General features: G+C 41.3%; 2 protein-coding genes and 1 long non-coding RNA gene across 11 annotated transcripts in view; 1 reads left to right on the top strand and 2 right to left on the bottom strand.

Moving 5' to 3' along the window:
* CDC7 (cell division cycle 7) overlaps nucleotides 1-2492 on the bottom strand; it is a 29293-nt gene extending 26801 nt beyond the window's left edge. Inside the window, exons 1-2 of one of the 4 annotated variants that reach the window (XM_081865972.1) lie at nucleotides 2356-2468; nucleotides 1524-1615 (exon numbers count right to left, since the gene is read on the bottom strand). The gene's annotated coding sequence lies outside the window, so the exon portion shown is untranslated. Of the gene's footprint in view, nucleotides 1-1523; nucleotides 1616-2289 lie in introns of all 4 variants that reach the window. The other 3 variants (XM_081865970.1, XM_081865971.1, XM_081865973.1) reach the window with 3 other exon arrangements.
* LOC309344037 overlaps nucleotides 1-20070 on the bottom strand; it is a 196211-nt gene that overhangs the window by 144719 nt on the left and 31422 nt on the right. The gene's annotated exons all lie outside the window — the stretch shown is intronic.
* The window catches only part of HFM1 (helicase for meiosis 1), a 54245-nt gene continuing 50956 nt past the window's right edge, over nucleotides 16782-20070 (top strand). For 2 of the 6 annotated variants that reach the window (XM_081865692.1, XM_081865687.1), the window contains exons 1-2: nucleotides 18926-19046; nucleotides 19273-19367. In XM_081865692.1, the coding sequence (XP_081721818.1) occupies nucleotides 19306-19367 (62 nt within the window). In that variant the 5' untranslated portion in view covers nucleotides 18926-19046; nucleotides 19273-19305. Of the gene's footprint in view, nucleotides 16921-17938; nucleotides 18050-18308; nucleotides 18709-18925; nucleotides 19047-19272; nucleotides 19368-20070 lie in introns of those variants that run through there. The other 4 variants (XM_081865691.1, XM_081865690.1, XM_081865689.1 and 1 more) reach the window with 4 other exon arrangements.

Raw genomic sequence — 20070 nt, 5'->3', positions numbered from 1 at the left:
TTAAGGGAGTAATAATATTCACACTACCTCATCATTCCATGAGGTGGGTTTTATTTTTTGAAGATGGTAGGATGTGAACTGTCTTGTCCTACTGTACTTCTAATGCCAATTCATTCTTACTTTGACAAAATGTTAATTTAACTGCTTGATTGCAATAAAAATATTTTAAGTGGTTTACAAAAGGAATGAAAGATTTAAATTATCAATGAAACAATTAAAAACAGGTATTGGAAACTTTCAGAACACAATTAAAATCAACAGCAAGGTAAAAATAGGTTAAAACACATGTGAACGTGTATTAGAGTAGAACTTCACAAGCAACAACAGGGCACATGACAGGGTATCAGACTGTGACAGAACTCATCAGCATTTATAAGGGGTGGAGAGTAAGAAGAGGACAACCTGTGGGGAGTTGTTAAGGAAAGGGCTAAACTTTAGCAAAACACTGAATTGAGCACCTGGAGTAACCACACAATGAGGTCAGAGCAGAAAGAACCTCAAAATCAATACCCCTTCCTTTTTAAGAAGCAGATTTCAGAATGGTAGCTGAAATTTACAGCACAGTTCTAGTTATGTTTACTGGGAAGTAGGTTTCAATATGTTGAAGCTTACTCAATAACCATAGTCGTACCTTGGAAGTTGAATGGAATCCGTTCTAGAAGTCCATTCGACTTCCAAAACGTTCAAAATCCAAGCTCCTGCAGCCAATCGGAAGCCCCGTCAGATGTTCGGCTTCCAAAAATAATTTGCAAACCGGAGCAGTCACTTCCGGGTTTGTGATGTTCAGGAACAAAAACGTTTGGGAACCAAGCTGTTCGACTTCCAAGGTACGATTGTACTTAGGGGTGGAAAAGCATTCCCAGCCAGAAAGCAGGGCCAGAAAGGGATATGGCATGGGGAAGAATCCAGGATTTCCAGTTGGCCGTCAAGCCTTTACTCATAAAAAAGTCCTTATGCCTTTAGCGGGATTTCCTCCCAGGTATGGGCACAGAGGATTGCAGCCATGCTGTGCAACACTATGAATGTTTACTCAGAAGCAGGGCCTGCTGCATTCAATAGAACTTACTCTCAGACATGTGTTATAGGATTGCATTGTTATTTGATTATATATGTCACCTTAAAAGCTAAAATCATGTATACTTGTGTGAAGATCCTCAGGAGGATTTTTTTTTGGGGGGGAGGGTGTCTTATTTAGGAACACAAATGCCTAAGGTTGGGCTACAGCACTTTCGGGTGTCCCACAGGGTTCAAATATTGCATGATAATTCTTCTAACTTAGATTAGCAGTAGGAAGCAGAACACCTCTGGAGGGGCCAAGCAAATCGAAGGAAGGGAGATGGGTTGAGTGCAGGTCCAGTGATATCACTGGGCCAACTAGGCAGCCAACCACAGAATGGACATTTGAATGGCATTTTAATTCTAAAAATTAGTTCTTGTTATATCTTGCAAATTTCCAACAATATTTTACTTTTATTCTACACCTTCAATGCAGTTTCTCAAAGCCCAAACTTGCCAAAACTTACATACACTCAACCACGCTGCAAAAGAGACCAGCTGGCTTGGCAGCTAATGCCAACTGAACCTGAACCAGTCCTGAAGAAACTGGTGGCCAGACCTGCAAAGCGAGATTTTGATGTGCTTTTTAAGAGACTTGAAAGCACCGCCATTGGCAGGAATATTCAAAACGACTTGTGCGCAGAAACATTTTCATTTTATTTATTTATTATTATTAATTTATTTTATTTCTATACCACTCTATACCCAAAGGTATTTAAGGAAGCTAATCGGAAATGGCTGTATTACTTAATCTCGCAATTTGGAATAAATTTTGCAGTTTCAAGTTTTTGCGTTTCCTTACAAGTTTTTGAAAACTGAAGTTACGAAAAAAACAACAACAACTGGGGGAGCAAGTAGTTAGCCTTGCCTAGGGCGCAAAAGAGCCATTGCACCGTGAAATCCAGAGTGAAAACCCGGACAGAAAAGTTGCAGAGCTTTCGGGGAGAGGGGGGTCATTGTTTTTGAGGAGAATGGGCAAAAACGACATGGGCTGCCACACGTCCGGTGTTTTCCGGGCACATAGGCGATTCCCGCCGGGGCACTGTCGGCGACCGCGGTGTTCGCTATGTGTCCGGGAAATCCCGGGCGTATGGCAAGCCCACTCACCCCAAAAAAGTCCCTCGCCACGATGCCGATTAGGGGCTCAAGGAACGACCCGTATGGGGAATTCTCCCTTCTCCCTCCTAACGATTTCAGGCAAGAGTCACCCATGGCGCTGGGCGGGAAACCCACCCTCTCAGCCTTCCCGCCTGGAGATGCGTAAAGACGGTGTCCGTTCGGAGACTAATCCGGGGCTACCTCAGAGACGGGCCGGCCTCTCGCTCTCCCTACCGGGAAACTTCTCCTCCCTCACGCACGCGCGCCGAACTCCGATCTCTCCCACCGCGAAGCGCTTGACGGTGCCGCCTTCCGCAGCCTGCTCTTGGGCGGCCAATCCCCAGCGCCCGTGCGAAGCGGTCGGATCAACCAATCCAGCCGCCGCCTTGAAAAACGCGGAGGGGGATTGGCTAGGCGAAGTTGCTGACGCGCCCAACGCACGCGCCGCCCTTCTCGGTGCTGGGGAGGAAGGCGAAGAACGGCACCGAGCTGCCGAGCATGCTCGCTGGCAGAGGCTGAAGCTGCGCTGCCCTTAAGTTGCCCTCACTTGCCCTATACAATACCTGCTTCATGGCCTAAGGCCTAAGCAGTCAAAAGTGGGGCTTTTTGGCGCATCATATTTGGGGGAATGGGCTGGGTTTTGTGATCCTACCAAGGGAGGGACGTCGAGAAGGCCCAGGACATCATAATCAGACTGATACACGCAGAGAAAAGGAAAATAATTAGGGCACCTCATTTGGAATCCTATGGAATGTTAGAGGAGGTTATTATTATCTACATAGATGGTAATCGCTGAAAATGCAGCTGCTGCGATTGATAAACCAACCGGTAATGTAATTGGATGTCGATTAAAAAAAAAATACAAAAACCACAGCAATATAAGAACTGGACAAAAAACATTGATCAAGGAGCTCAGAAAACCACTTCGGTTAAAATCTGCAAAATTGGAATCATTTTGATATTCATTGGAATCCATATAATTGGCAAAACTGTGTAAATTAATTTTAAAAATATTTTTTAAAAGAAAGAAAGAAATCTATCACATCTCTAATTAGCTATTTCCCAGAAACTCCCATTTTGTTATTTTGAACCTTTCCCCATTTCAGGACAGTTGGATCTTCAGTGGATTTGCACTGTCTTTCAAAGTGGGGGTGGGGTGGGGTGGAGGGGAGCTGTTTCTAGTTTAAATGGCTACAGATCCGGAGGAAGATTTTGGATTTATCGGAACATGGGGCAATTGCATTAGATTTTTGAAAACAATTTGTCCCCCCTCCAACATTTCCATAGTGGGGAGGGAAAACTCAACTGCAGCACCACAGGATCTGCCAGAAAGAGGCTATCTAATTTCTAGAAATGGATAAAACTTCAACCTGAAAAATGCCAAACATTAAAGGAAGCAATATACTATTCTTGATGTTAATCGCTGTTCCTCTGCCTCATCACTTCTAGCAACTGCTTTTTTTGCCAGTTATTTATTTTGTTAATTTATGAATCTCCTTCCATGTGAGTCTTAAGCCAATTTAAACTCATGCCATTAAAAAACAACTAAAATAGTTTTAAAAACAATGGCACTGAGCGGGTTCATTCTGTCCGGTTTATACTACTTGATATCATTCATGTGTAAGAATTTGTGTTTTCTGGATTCATAGAGGCTACTTTCTACAGAATTGGAACAGTAGTCTATCAGGCTCAGTAAATAGGTAAAGGTAAATGACCCCTGATAAGTCCAGTCAAAGGTGACTATGGGGTGTGGTGTGTTAGAATTCCTGATCTTTCATTGCAGTCATGGGATTTTTGTCTATCACATGACGGTATATGTTTTGACTCCACAGAGTGGGAAGTGACGAAGACAGGATGTTTGTGTTACTGTGTTCCGTGAAGTGGGACTATTGTCCTTTGTTCTTTTTCTCTTTGCTGTCCGATACTAGAGAGAGAGGGAGCCATGTTGCAGTGCTCCATGTGTGTTTATATGTAAATAAAGTAAATGAAGTGTTTATATGTAAATAAAGATTAGCCAAAATGCTGAGTTGCTGAGGTATGTCACGCGCAAGTTGCGCAAACTCAGCAGATCCCTAAGTGTGCTGGTGTTGGTTGGCATCGGTCACTGTGATGTTCGGGCTGAAGAAAGCTTATGAAGCTTCCAAATGATACACCAGGAGGGAGGGAACATGCCAGTCGGGCATGTGTCTCTGCCAGGGTCCTACTCGAGTGTAGGCTGAACGCCTGACAGGCTGCTCATCCCGTTTCAGGCCGAGGGAGCTGGCATTTGTCTATAGACGGCTTTCTGGGTCATGTGGCCAGCATGACTGAACCACTTCCGGCGCAACAGAACACCGTGACGAGTGCCAGATCGCACGGAAACAATGTTTACCTTCCCGCCACAGCGGTACCTATTTAACTACTTGCAATGTTGTGCTTTTGTACTGCTAGGTTGGCAGAAGCTGTGACAGAACGGGAGCTCACCACCATCGCATGGATTTGAACTGCCGACATTCCGATCGGCAAGCCCAAGAGGCTCAGTGGTTTAGACCACAGCGCCACGCATGTCCCTATCTGGCTCAGTATTGTCTACACTGGTGGATGGTGACTCTGCTCACTTTCAGAGAGGAGTTTTCCCCCATATTCTAGCAGCTTTTTTTCAGGGGTGGGGTGGAAAGTGATTCACTGATGGTCTGAAACATTACCTACTTGGCAGCCCCTAGATTTTGTGCTAATTCAGCGGGAAGTTAAGTTTTTGTCAATATGGGACTGTTTTAATTTTTAATTCAGAATGCTGTAGGAATGCATCACATATTTTAAAACCCCGCTTGGCCTTAGAGTTCATCCGCTTGGCCTTTTTTAAAAAAATACTTTCCTCTCACACCAGCAGAATTCCGGGAGTACTTGCTTGTTTTTCTCTTTTTCCTATTCGTTCTAATACTCTTTCCAATGCATAACTTCGGTTTCTGTTTATTTTCATGGATTAGCATCTGGTCCTTTGTCTTCTACTATCAAATAAGGTTTTGAATCTGTTCATATTATCCATGTTAATTCATGCATTGGACTCTGTGACTATTCACACAAATATGGCAAAGCAGGATTTGGCCTCCCAGTCACACTTTTGCAACAGAAGATAAGATGAGATGTTAGAAAATCTCAACTTATGACCTTAATATTTATGATAGTGTCAGGACTGCACAGTAAAACTTTATATTATTTAATTTTCAACTCTGACACTAAAGCATCATTTCATTTATATGCAAATAAGAAGAGGCTCTGCTTTTTCTTCACAGTAGAAGCTGTTTGAATTATTCACATCTTATTAATAAAGCTTCATAAATGCATATTTTTTCACTCAATTGGTAACGGCCAAGGGAGAGAATCTATATATCAAGCCTTTGTTATTATGAGAGCTGTAACAAAATACAAAGATTTAAGGAGTACATAATTGTAGGTTATAGAGTTATAATGGAAACAATGCATTATATAGATGAATTTTTTACCCCTTTCATTATCTTGTTGCCATTCTCCTTAGTCCTTGGCAGAGATATCTTTTGGAAGGTAGATTAGAAAGAATTAAAGTTCCATATATTTAGTGACTGAAACCATGCCATTTAAGGAGAATATTTAACACTGTTATATCATTTTATTTCTTTCTCTATGAACCTCATAATGTATATTGGCATTTCCCAGTCTAGTGTCGACAGTCATTGGGCACATGTATGCAGCATTATCATTTTTCTCCGTTGACAAATGAGTCTGTCCGTTTATTGATGTGGAGCGGGTGGGACAAAAGTGGAGCTGGGGAAATTTTTGTTTTGTTTTGTTTCCCTGAGGGGATACTTTATTGTAAGGTGCATAGGTTGAAAATGAGGAGTTTGAAGCTTCCTCTCAATGAAACAGAAATGACCACTAGGCCATTGTGGTGTTTCACAAAATAATAAGCCAGACTTTCTGTTTTATCATGGTTCTTCCAATAAGCTGAGGGGATAGGTTATGCAGCAAGACAGTGATAGGCCCAAGGTCACACAGTGAGCTTCACAGCGGAGTGGAAATTTGTACCTTGGTCTCCCAAATCCTAATCCAACACCCTAGCCCCTATAGCGGCAGTTTCCCATCTCCCCTCACCCCCACTGCAGACCACTTGAAAATCACTGATAGTCTTGGCAGCTCACTCAGTGATTATCTTTTTCTGCCCATTGTCACAATCGTGATGCTCTGAGCTAGATGCCGCCTGTTTTTCTAACGGCATTTTTAGTGCATCTTTTCGTACGTTGCATTTTGTCGTGTTACGATTTGCACGGCAGAGAATTCAAACGGTGAGGCGAAGGCATGCAGCGTAAGAAGTGAAGTAATAAAAAAAAAATAGCAATTCAGGATCTATGTGGATATTGAATGTGGACCACCTGAATGATCTTGCAGACCACTGGTGGTCCATCGACCACACTTATCAGAACCTCTGTGCTTGAGCGCTCTACTTCGCCGCACCGCAATGCCTTTCTTTTAGATGTTGTGTAAATCTGCCAAGTGTGGCTCCCTCCTTGCATTCACAGCGCTGTCGCCTCCGTTGACGCCATCTCTTTTTCTTCTTTAACACCAAAGGGACTGGCAGCAGAGTCAGGCCCTTTGTGCAGTGAATAGACAGCCGTGGCAGGAGGCAACAAAGGCACTGTGCTGGTATAGTTGCTCACTTTATCTGCCATTCTTTCAGCTCTAAAGAGCTACCAGCAAAGAACAAACCCCGACGATTCATAAGAAAAACTACTTCATACTCCCGACACGAAAGAACAAAGAAACGTATGCTGAGAAAACAGCGCTTCTCCCCGCCTCTCTTCAGTTTCTACGGCCCAAGAAAGGGGTGTGTGTGTGTGTGTGTGTGTGTGTGTGTGTGTGTGTAAATCCTGGCGGGCAGAGCAACCCGTTCTGGTGCCCACAGCAGACAGCAGCATTAGGGCCTTGAAACGAAAGCAGCCCATCAAAGGCAGGAATTCTGTACTGAATGGAAAAGGAATACATACAGCACTCAAGGCATCTGGCTTAAAATATTAAAAAGGAGGACAGCCGAATGGAAAGGGTTCTTTACTTTGAGAAAATTGCCTGTGGACTGTCTCTTAGTGTTCTGAAGCCGCTCCCTGAAGCTGTTTTATATAATACCTAGTTTTCTCCTGTTTCAAAAGTGCTAATGATTCCGTGGTTGCAGAATCGGAGAAAGCTCCTGGTCCCTCCTTCTGCCCCCTTTTATTCTCTTGAAGTCCTATACGCCAGCAATTGTTTTAAAGTTGGATGGTACTGGGGGCAAAATGCCCTCTAAAGTATTAACTGATACTTGTTCTGAAGGGGTCTCATTTAGAAAGGGGGGGGGGAATGGGTAAGTTAGGTATATACTTAAAGTCTATGTTGTCCCTTAAGAGCGTTGGTAGAGAACTGAAGGAAAGTAATATTCTTTCATACAACTGCTGAGTTAAATTGCTGTTTACTCATTTAATATCTGTATCCTCTTCATTCCCTGTCTTTAATTGCTGTGCATATTCTTTAAGGTAACTATAGCTGTGGTTATGATGAAGGTCTGTTGTGGAGAAGATCTGGTATGTTGAGAAATGAAAAGTTTTAGATTTGTTCCCCTGACCCCTCCCTCCTAAAATATGAAGAATATTGCCTGATCCAATTAAAGCAAGTATTCTAGGGCAAATTTCAAATATACAAATATTTCCCTACAATTATGCAGCACATATCATCTCTATACATAAATCATACTGTTTTCATACTGGAAAACATATGCTTATATTTATCCCTGCAAAAAATAATACTGCAAGAGAAATATATTAAAATGACATTTTAATAAAATATGCAAAATGTAACTGAAATTTCAAAGCAACTGCAGCTTGTGAAATCTTGTCTTTCTAGCCTCTTGAGGAATATTCACCCTGAGAGCCTGTTCAGCTGGAAGTAAATCAAGCTTTCTTCTCTCAAACAAACAGTTTTGAGTTTTATAGTTAGTCTTTATTTAGACTAGAATTGGTGGCGGGCCTGGAATATCACCAGCTGCAGCTTCTTGTACAGTACACAATTAAAGCTTTTATATTATTTGGATATTTACATACTGTTCTTCCCTGTACATTCACTAGGCAACGTTAAAGCACACTGATACATGTTTCTGGAACCAATGAAAACATCAGTACAAACTACAAATGGCATTACATAAAATAGCAATGAGTAAAATACAAAACTGACTTTGAATAAATTTTAGCTTTTTAACTCCAGAAATCTATCATAAGTGTGTTTCTTCAGCATCTTCCCATAAGAGTATAATGTCCAGGTGAGATTCACCTTAAGTGTAGAGATCATTCCAGAGTTTTGGAGCTTCCACTGAAAAAGCCCTACCTTAGGCTGCTGCACTGCTGACCTTGCCCATTGCTGATCTTAAAAAATGTGCAGGATGGTATGGGAAAAGGTATTCTCTATTTGGGTCTCCCACCACTCCAGGTTTTAAATGTCAGCTTGGAAGGTATTGACAGCCAGTAGTCCATCCTAAAGTCCTTGAGATAAGAAGGGTTATAATTCAATGTAACACAGCTCAAAGAGACTGTTTAAGTCAACGTAGGAATGGAGCCTAGGTTTATTATATCATCTCATCGTATTTACAACAGCAGTTGCAGAAGTGACCAGACTATAGTGTGGATCGCATGACTCAACTGTACTGTGGTGTTTATGTAACGGACAACCAACGAGTGGTACAAACAGAATAGGCTGGATGTGCATCAGTGTATAGGTAATGCAAAACTGCCCAATTTGCGCCAGTGCAGATGTACCTAAGGAATCTGTAAAATTGTTCAGAGGACAGCAAGGAGTTCAGGAATGACGTACAGCCTGGGATCAGCTGAAATATCAATTGCTTTGTGTTAACAGACCCGAACTTTTAGATCCAACTCTTAGCACTCACTCTACTGATTCCCCCCTCCCTTTCTATTCCCCAGGAAAATCAGAGGCATCAGTAGAAGCTAGAAATTCAAATTCCAGTGTTGAGTGCCTGCTGAAGCTCATCTACCAATGAATAAATATTCTCTCTATGAGAGCGGTAGCTGGAAGGAACAGTTTGGCATCCTGATTTCTCTGAAGGGAATTATTCTAACGGCGTGTTTTCCTTGATTCTCCTGCTGTCTCTACTTATGTTGCCCAAGGAGACATGCCTGTCTTAAATCCTTCCACCACAGAAGCCTCTGCACCTTAGAATATAGGTTGAAGGTTACCCTATAGATAAAAGAAGAGAGGGTGGAATTTAGACTGTAGGAATTCGGAGAATAATAGAAAAAAGCAAATAAGGGCGAAAGATGTTGGGGGTGGGGACGGGGAAGGACAAAGAAGCTTATATTCTCAAAAGGTATCAGTAAGTACCAGATTATGAAGGGAGAAAAATGTTTTTGAGATCACAGTGGCATATAACAAACATGAAGTGTATGGATGGTAAATAATAAGCCCAACAATAATAAGGCATCATTTTCCTGGGTGTGAATTTTAGACAGTCCTTGAAATTTTGATGGGCAGTAGTCATATGAGCATTATTTTCTTTCCTTTGAATCGGTGTTTAGCTGCAGTGGTGCAAACAGTGGTTTGGAGCCTTGCATCTAAAGCAATACCCTAAGCTTGAAAAGTACAATTCAGCAATACCTAAGTCAAGAATCTCTCACTACCCAAAATTTGGGGCACAGGTCTATAGAGTTTGTTCAGATCTTAGGATGTCATGTGTAGGAGAATTAGTTGCCTTCCCATCTTTTCTATTCCGTGTAAATGATACAAACTTTATTAAGCTAGGGTGATGAGGTCCATTTCCTCCATTTCTGATGTTCAGGCTATGTTTGTCATGGAGCAAAATGGTCTCGGCAAGCTGGGGGTGAACCCAAGGTTTGCAGAAATACAAAAAAACCTGGGAGGAGTAAGAGCCCCATGGGAACCCCAAGCTGCCCGAATAGAACTGAATGTGCATGGTCATGATGGAACACTAACTGGAACAGAATGGCTGGAATCTTGGACTGCACAGTCCACGCTGCAACATTTTGTTGCATATCACACTTGCATATACTTTATCTTTTGTTTTGCTGGTGACCTTATGTTTCAAGTGGAGCCGTAATCAAAAGTGACATGAAACATGTATGTGTTCACAAAGTTCTCACAACTAGTATTTGAATAATATATATACCCAGACACGTAAACATCTGGAACATGCAGTTTTCATAGGCAGCATTTATTTTCTGTATAAGCAGCACACTTAAAGCATTTGCATTTTAAAATCATTGTGCATCCTAAGTAGTTCTACAGTTTTCCTGCAAGCTGAGCAGGGAGTACTACTGTGGCAACCGTTACATCTGTTTAAGTATGGCAAAGGAGAAAGAAAGGGAAAGGATTAAGTGATATACTTCACTGAAATGATGATAGTGACAAGTTACTCTTGGGTAATTTTGATCTTCAGCATTTGCTCTTGCATATCTTCCGGCATTGCTCAGGTAACATAATAGATTTTGATAGGGTACAGGCAAACAGTATAACCTTTGCCGAATACTTATGACAAGATATTTATGTGATGTTAATTTCCTTCTTATGAATTCTATTTAAAAAGTAAAATCGTGCTGCAGAAATCCCTCTGTCTCTGCCTTCATGCATCCACTATCCACAGCAACGCAGGATGTCAGGACAGTTGTGAGAACGTTGATGCGAGGTGTAGTGCTCACAGCAATCCTTTGACCTCTATAGCTATTCTATTTGGAAGGAGCATCCTGACCCTGTGTAGGTTTGCCCTGGCCTGAATCAAATCCCATCCAGTTCAGAGAGTCTCAGTTCCAGAATAAATGCTTATAGGATTGCAGGCAAAAGATATGCATGTTTTCTCAAAAGTACCATTTTATATGCAGTGAACGTGAATAGAATCACATATGGAATGGAACCTTTAGCCTACAGTATTTCCTTTGAAAGCTCAGGCTGAGATCCAAAGAACTGTAAGGAACGCCCCAGAGCTTGAGAAGACCCCAGACTCCTTCTGTTCATCCCTTTGACATGTGGCTTTGGGGCTACTTTGCAGGAATTAGAAGCTCAAAGTCCCCCTAGATACATAGCACTACCCATGGAGTTCTTTGGACTGGAGCCTCACTCGGCCCAGTACTATTTGAGTAAAGGTAAAAAGGTAAAGAACAACTGGGGTTGTGGCGCTCATCTAGCTATACTGGCCAAAGGAGCTGACGTTTGTCCCCAGACAGTTTTTCCGGGTCATGTAGCCAGCATGACTAAGCCACTTCTGGGTTAAACCACAGAGCCTAGGACTTGCTGATCAGAAGGTTGGTGGTTCGAATGCCCGTGGCGGGGTGAGCTCCCGTTGCTCGGTCCCTTCTCCTGCCAACCTAGCAGTTCGAAAGCACATCAAAGTGCAAGTAGATAAATAGGTACCGCTCTGGCGGAAAGGTAAACAGCCTTTCCGTGCACTGCTTGGGTTCGCCAGAAGCGACTTAGTCATGCTGGCCACATGACCCAGAAGCTGTACACCAGCTCCCTTGGCCACTAAAGCGAGATGAGCGCCGCAACCCCAGAGTCGTCCGCAACTGGACCTAATGGTCAGGGGTCCCTTTACCTTTACCTTTACCTTTAGCATCCATTAGTGACGATGAGCTCCGATTACAAGACTGTCTATTCTTTCTGATTTGTTAGAGAAATGGGAGGTGGCATTTTGTTTCAGTTTAAGTACTATTTTCCAGCCTTGCCATCACAGAGCACACAATTAGTTTGGAAATAGGGTCAACACAACACAACAAATTCGGGTGGGAATTTCTGAAAGGTGTTGCTTGGTCCTGGATCTTAAGACAAGTCAATTGAAAAATCGCTTTTGACGGTTTTGTAAACAACTTTGGGAAAAGCTCAACAGTTTTGGGGTTTCCTTCAAAACGGTTTTGGGTTGTCCTGATTTTTACTTTTTGAAATATGGCAACCCTAGACAAGGAAATAGACAAGGGAACAGAAGTGGAAAATTTCAAGTGTGGGAGAGAGTACATAATATTTTTTCCCTAAGATGCTGGTTATCCACTCTTGTTCTGAAAATAGACAATATCATCAACTGTTCTTTAATTTAGGCCTTGTTCAGCTGGTGGAGGAGGCTTTCGTCCATACACCTCTTGAAGAGAACCTGCTAACAGGAAACTACTGTACTCACATCCTTGTTGATATTTGAGAATAATAAAAAAGAGAGTAAAGAACTCCATACATAATGCTATAAGAATTATAACAGAAAGGTAAAAGACCATCAGCCACTGCTCTAGATTGGGTATGCAAATTATAAAGTTTACCTTGATGGGTTTTATCCAAGGAAATGTTTTAATAACTTTATCAACGTCAAAGGTGTCATCTGATATTTCTCGTGAAATCTCGAGACTATCCTTTCATCTGTGTTGTAAACACATCAGCAAGTATGTAGCATGTCTTGACTTTGAAATGCTGTCACCTACTTTCTGTAGTGTTGTCAGCAGTCATCTTGTTATAAAAGTGTTTCGTTTCCAGCTCCATTTCCTTTTGGTAGCGTCGACGTACCTCATTCTTCTGCTGTGTTCATAACCTCTTCTGTTTTTATCAGAAATTTAATATGACAGAGTTTCTCTTTCCTTTTGCATCATGTTGTTTTTCTTTGGTCCTTTGCTGTCACCAAGGCAGTTGTGCTACTTTGAGGCTACATTGAGAGTGTTTAGCCAAGTATCTTTGCTGTATTTTGCCAAAATCGCTGCAGGGATTTGAACACAAGTAGATCCTTGATGGTGTGATCTCCCGAAGTTTCAGTCAGCTATTTTCTTTTAATTTAGAATATCCCCAAGCATGAATGCTAAAATGGAGCACTTACTTTCTTTTGGGTAAATTGCCCACTTGAAATGTGCACATATAGTTACAGGCATTTAAAAAATACATATACATTCTCACAAAACTATGGGGCTCACAAGACTGTATGCTCTTCCAAAGATATCCATGCAGATAGAAAACTGGATGCCAGGGCAAAATATATAGAATCCTAGAATTTTAGACTTGGAAGGGACCCCAAGGGTCATCTAGTCCAACCCTCATGCAGTGCAGGTATCTTAAGGTGATCACACATCACTTCACCCCCAGAGGTTCACTCCATTGTCTCTTGAGACCAAGCCTGTTTTTCCAGCTGGAACTCAGTTCTGGCACCTCTCAAGTGGGCGCCATTGCCATTCTAAGAGATATGGAACATTTTCTTTTATTGTATTTAAAATTCCAAGTGACCTGACTCAGAATAAACTGGTTTTCTTTTCTAAATTGCACTAAAAACCACTTCTGGGTTTGAACCATCTTCACCCACACCTGCACTCTAAGGAGTACAATTGTGGATCTCCTTTTTTCACCATAGATATATATATATATTCTGTACCAAATCAAATACCAATAGGAGGTAAGTCCCGGAAAAATCAATATGCCATGTTGGAACCAGGAGTTACAATGAAAAAATGGTAGCTACCAATTAATCAACTGGGGGGTGGCTTAGATTTCAGGGCATTAGGAAAGCATCAAATGACAAATCTGTCTTGGGGTTAATCAAGTTGAGAACTAGAATTCTTTCCAGCGCTGCAAGAATACAGAGAACATCCACACAGGTTGGTGATACTCCATGACCCCTAGTAGTTGTTTTTTTTAGATACACACAGCAGTTTAAAACAGATCCTAGGCATCCCATGTATGCATGCTTTTTGCATCTACACAATGTTGTCATCCAAGTGACAGCCTGAATGTCCTCCCCGTTTAATTTGGGTTTTCTCACAAGCTTTCTTTGTTAGGCATTGCAAATATAAAGGTAAAGGACCCCTGACAGTTAAGTCCAGTCGCGAACGACTCTGTGGTTGTGGCACTCATCTCGCTTTACAGGCCGAGGGAGCCGGCATTTGTCCGCAGACAGTTTTTCCGGGTCATGTGGCCAGCATGACTAAGCCGCTTCTGGAGAACCAGAGCAGCGCACGGAAACGCCGTTTACCTTCCTGCCAGGGTGCTTTTGAACTGCTAGGTTGGCAGGAGCTGGGACTGAGCAACGGGAGCTCACCCTGTCGGGGGATTCAAACCACCGACCTTGTGATCGGCAAGCCCAAGAGGCTCAGTGGTTTAGACCACAGCGCCACCCGCATCCCCAAATATAGGCCATCATAAAACATCCATATAATAAATAACAATTTGGATTTTCCTGATCTGTGGATAATATGATTAGGTGGTGGTGGCAGGGACACAAATTTAGCATCAAATAGCATATTACCCAACTGTGGATGCAGTGAAGTGCAAGATGGTGAGTGTTCTTGCTGGGCACCATTGATCACCACAGCCCCTCCTTCTGTTGGCGAGGGGGTCCTCCATGGCCTGCTGGTGGATCTGGGCACGGCATACACATTTTAGATTTTTTAATAAAAAAAACCCAATTGTTTTGTGCAGGCCTGGTGTATTGGGAAACTTGTGCCTCGAAAATAACAATTGGCCGTGCACAATGGGTCTGAACATTGTGCTTTCCTGTTATTTGTGAGTTCAACTTCTCTGTTGTTTATCATTTTATTAGTATTATCATATCTTAATGTATTACTTGAGAGAAAGAAAGGTATGTTTTAGCTGTTAGCCTGGAGGGGCCAATTTTGACAGAGAATGTAGAAAAGTGTAGGTTGCCATATTTTTTTTGGAAACCCCTCAATTGTCAAGCATTTTTTTTAAACACAAAAATGCCCAAAAAGTGCAATATTTTGATGGGCTCATCTTAGATCTAGGACAGAGCGCCACCTTTCAGAAATCCCCCCTGGACGTCAATTCCACCTTTGAAATCCCAGTAATGTCCAGGAAAATCCAGTCGTATGGCAGCCCTAGTGGGGGGGGGGGGTCCCAAAAAAGAGAAATAAAATGAACTCGAAGCCATTTAGAATACTGGCTTCCAAACTTGGATTTCCTAAGTGGGTATGAGTTAGTGCAGTGCTGCATAAAATGTATGCTCAGCCTCTGGAGAGGAGAATGTTGCATCACTCCTGGGAGATTCCCTCTGGCTGACATACAAACAGTATTGGTGGGGTCCAGAGGGACCTGTATTTAGTTCTCTTAGGGCCCAATTTGGCAAATGCTTATGCACTTGACTAACTTCAGGAGAACTATTTGAATGAGTAAGCTTATTCAAGTGCGTAAGTGTTTGCAGGACACAGCGATCAAAGACTGGGTAATAAGGTCAGTAAACATCTTTTTTTAAAAAATGGAAACAGGGAGAAGATCCCTCCCTGTTTCATCCAAGCAAATGAACTGTATTGCTTGCATTTTATTTCTTGTAGGAGCTGGGGGGAAATGCAGGGAACTAAATTTTTATTTTTTTTCTCCTTGACTTGAGTTGTTGTTTTTCATTTTAAAAGAAACTTGGAAGAATGGGTCATTAAAAAAACCCAAAACAAAACAGGGCCTGAGTGTTCAGAAGAAGACAAACTGGAGAAAAGCTATTCAGGTAGCAACACTGCACTGGAGAAGGGAAAAAGCAGGCAAGGGATTCTTCTAGTTTGCAGGTTTTCTCCCATAGCCACAGAGTGCAAATAGTTACTCCCTTCTCCCATGCCAGGAATTTTTGATAGGGGGGGAGAGTTTGCTTGTACCCGAGGTCATGTTGCAATTTGGACATATTGGCTACACGAAATAACGCTTTAAACTTTTAAGTAGGGCTGCCATACGTTCCCTAAGAAAAATCTCAGCATGGCAACAATCGCCCATTATAAACATGCAGGGAGGAAAAACACCCAACTATTTCAAAACAGTTATGTATAACACTTAGTTTAGGGCTGATTTTCCCAGAAATTGCCCGGATTTCAAAGGCAGAATTGACGTCTGGGGGAACTTCTGAAAGGTGGCGCTTTGTCCTGGATCTTAGACAAGTGAATCGAAAAATCATGCTTTCTTTCTTTTTTTTAAAAAAAGGTCAACAACATTTTGGGGTCTTTCTAAAAAAAGCTGAACAGCTTTTTGTGGTGCCCTGGTTTTTACTTTTTGAAATATAGCAACCCAAGACAAGGGTCTCCCACAGATGAGGGGAATAGAGGCAGAGAATTTCAAGGGTGGGAGAGAGTACCTGTTTTTTCCAAGATGCTGGTTATCAGACAATGTCATCATTTGTTCATATGACACCATAACAATAACTGCTACCTAGTAATTATCTGCAAGAGAAGGAAATGATCCTGTTAAAGGTCCTCTTTCTCATTTCTCATTTATTTTGTTGTCATTATAACTCAATCAGTGTTTTTTGGTGTTGAAAAGAGCCTGTGTTTCTTTACTCAGTGGGAAACTTCTTCAGAACTTCTCAGGCTTTTAACAAATTTGTACTCGGATGGGACATGTCTCCTCCTATTGTTGCATGGACCATTGACCCATGACTGTCTGGTGTTCGTGATTTTTCTGGTAACATTGCTCCAGAACATACAGGTTTATGGCTTGTTATGTGATCTCTATGAGTCAAAAAGACTCAAAACATATGGCTGATCAGATGTTAGGCTTGGGGGAAATCAAAAATTAAACTGTCTCAGAGCTGTTGAGAGGCTGCTTTGCTATATATTTTATGTGATTTCTGTGTGTTGAGGGAGATGACATCTTGGGAAGAGACTCTGAGGGAGAGAAAAAAAGAGCTCTAAAAAAACCTGAACAGTTTGTATGGTCGTTTTAATCTTTAAAGTCTGGTCAGCTAAAAGCAGATGTTGCAGACGAAGATGGAAACTTGCCTGAGGCCAAAAGAATTGGAGAGCACCCTTTCTGAAGGTAGAAAAAGAAAAAGAAAAAAGGCAACTGCTGTCTGAAACTACAGTGGACACGATCCAGTCAAAGTTAAGCACTTTTACATCCCATGGATTTCAGCCGTGGCTTTTTAAACTCATGCTTAACTCTCACCGTGAGATCAATGGCTTAAAGGTGCTTAACTCTGGCAGGATTGTGTCCAGAGAATTTATGTACATCATAACTTTATTTTGTTTTTGTGTTATGTTTTATAAAAAAGTTAGTTTATAAAGTTTTATTAGCTGTAGAGTTCATAAAATATAAAAATGTAACAGATTTCAAAATAGTTCCGGTTTTTTTGTACTCCAGCATCCTGAACAACTCCTTGTCATCAGGAACACTTTATAGGGTTGCCATAAGTCCGGAATTTCCTAGACATGGATATGGAATACTGCAGTCAATATGGAATACTTGGGTCCGGGCAGAAATCAGTAAAATGGTTTTTGCTGACCCCCCCCCTAAAAAATAACATCTCAAAAATGGCTTTTTTGCTATTTTGCTAAAAAAAAAAGCTCAGCAACTTTGGGTAAAGCTAAAAAATAGCTCACCAGGTGGGAGTGATAACTGTAAGATATTTGGCTTAATAAATCTGAGTGCACACACACACAGTTGGGTTGACAGCTATGCATCTTCATGAAGAATCCAACATGCCATGCAAAACTAGGTAGATATAATATAACAACAGCTTCAAAATGGCCTGCTGCTATGTAAAACATAACTGCAGACTGATTTGAAGGTACTTTGCTTCTAGCTCGATGGAACACCCATATATATCAAGAAGAATAGAGTACCGGTACATTTATGACTTAAACTCTGCATGGGATGCAGGTTGCCATATTTTTCAGGGGGGGTTGGGACAAAGTTGTTGTTGCTGCTGCTGCTGAGAGGCTTTGATATCATACATGCTTAAAAAGACTGAAACGGGGAGAAACAGTTAAAAGTAATTATAAGGGAGGGAGCGTGAAGGAGCACAGGTGTTGCATTTGGGGCCAAGTCTGTTTCAATCACCAAGTGTATAATTCTGTATTCCACTATCTTGGGCATGTTAGAAGTGCCTTTTCATAGAAGTGCCTTTTCACGTTTGCTCTTCGAATCCTGCCGCACCAGACAAATGGTATTTTTCCAGCTAGTAAAATACTCCTAGCTCTCCTGCTAAACGGTTAATTGACAAAGGGCTCGAAATAGTGTAAATTCGCCTCCAGAAATCGCACCCTGCATTTTTTTTCAGGTGGGAAATGGAGGTTAAATAAAAAAATGCACCCCCCCCAAAGCTCCAAAACTCAAAAATTCTTGTAGATTTTACTAAAGAGGAAAAAAGCTTAAGAGCGAATTTTTTTATTCCACGTTTGGAGATACGGCAGCCCTACATATTTTGCCTTCTTTCCCTTTGTTTATCTAATAAGGGAAAGAACAGCCTCGGCTAAGGAACTTAATTTCCCTCTCTGCTTTTATGAGGGCATTCCCTCTTTTTCTTTGCCTTTGATTCCTGATAAAAGCTCCTTGAAAAGCGGCAATCTTTCTTCCCTCTTCCCTCTAGTAATAAGACAGCCGGTGGCGTCCATGTTGTTGGAGGACAAGCAGTGATTTGGAGTGGCTGGCCTGTTCTCCTCAGCTTTCACTATTTCAGGCTGCTAGTAGAGACTTAAGGAAACAACCTGAGGGAACATTTGATTTTAACGTTCCCCGCTTGGGGTGAGAAAGGAAGGTTGTAGCCTAGGGGCTCCGCTTGGCCAAATATATGGAGCCAGACACAGCCTACAGACATAGGCCATGGTACAAAACAGCCCTTTTAATTCATGGGGTGCTGCTTTAAGCAGTCCTTCCTTTAGAGCCCGTAAATCCACTTTGGATGGATGGGAGTTGCATGTCCCACAAGGACAAACATTGTCTTCTTCGGCCAAGGAAAGGGCTGTTTTGCCAAGCAAGAGATATATGTGTGTGTGTGTGTGTGTGTGTGTGTGTGTGTGTGTGTAATGTATGCATGTGTACACACACACACACACACACACACACACACACACACTTGTGCAAAGGTGTCTACCAAGTCAGTTGGCAAAATATATGGAATTTCAAAATGGCTGCCTGCCACTCTGGTCTGATTTTGCTCTGAGGTGAAAAATGACACGGGGGATCTTTGAATTTAAGGCTTCCTCCAGTGGGCGTTCTAAAGAATATAATATAATAATAAAAAATGCAATGTTATAAAAATAATAATATCCTTATTGGGTTGAAAAAGCTGGTATACTTACGTGGCAGGGGAGACACCTTGATCATGAAAAAGCTGGTGTTCCATTGTCAGTATATTGAAATAATTATAGTTGTCATTGTCTTTTGCAGCTTTTCTGAGAATTCACCTCTCGTCTTAATACAATGACAGACCCTGCTTTTTCTTTGGATAATTTGTTTTTTGAAGGACCAGGTACAAAACATAAGTAAGTTTGTTGCAGCTGTCTCCCATAAGTTTTCTCTGTGATTTGGCAGTGGTAGAAGTCAAGGGAATGTTTTCTGGCTCTAATTTGTTTTCTGTAAAATGAGATAAAGGTTTTTTTTTAAAAAATAATGATAATATTTTTTAAATTTTCAAATATTTACCCAATATTTGCCATTATTATTATTATTATTATTATTATTATTATTATTATTATTACTACTACTACTACTACTACTACTCCTCCTCATATACCACCCTATACCCAGAGGTCTTAGGGCAGTTCACAGAACAAAATGAAAATATAAAACCACAAAATATATAATCAAAATAAAAACAACCCCCCCAAAAAACAGCACATTTTAAAATTATACAAATTCCAATTAATATAAAAATAATTCCAGTTATTTCCAAATGTATAAATTTGATCAAAGTGGTTTCCTACACTCCTTGATTTTTGTCCAGTTCTTATATTGCTGCAGTTCATATTTTTTCTATTAACTCTGGTCTCTCTTCAGATTGTATCAATATTTCACCTTTACTAAAGGTTTTTATTTTCAATGAACCATAATAAATAAGCTTCTCCTTTCCTACTTCTCTCAGTCCTCTATATTTCAAAGAATAACAAAACAAAACAAAACAAAACAAATGAAAGATAACTAAATAAATTCATATTGTTAAATATTCAAGGGGCTACCTATCTCTAT

Source organism: Podarcis erhardii, assembly GCF_964252035.2.
Source record: "Podarcis erhardii genome assembly, chromosome: 6".
NCBI lineage: Eukaryota > Metazoa > Chordata > Lepidosauria > Squamata > Lacertidae > Podarcis > Podarcis erhardii.
This window is presented reverse-complemented; position numbering and strand designations above follow the sequence as displayed.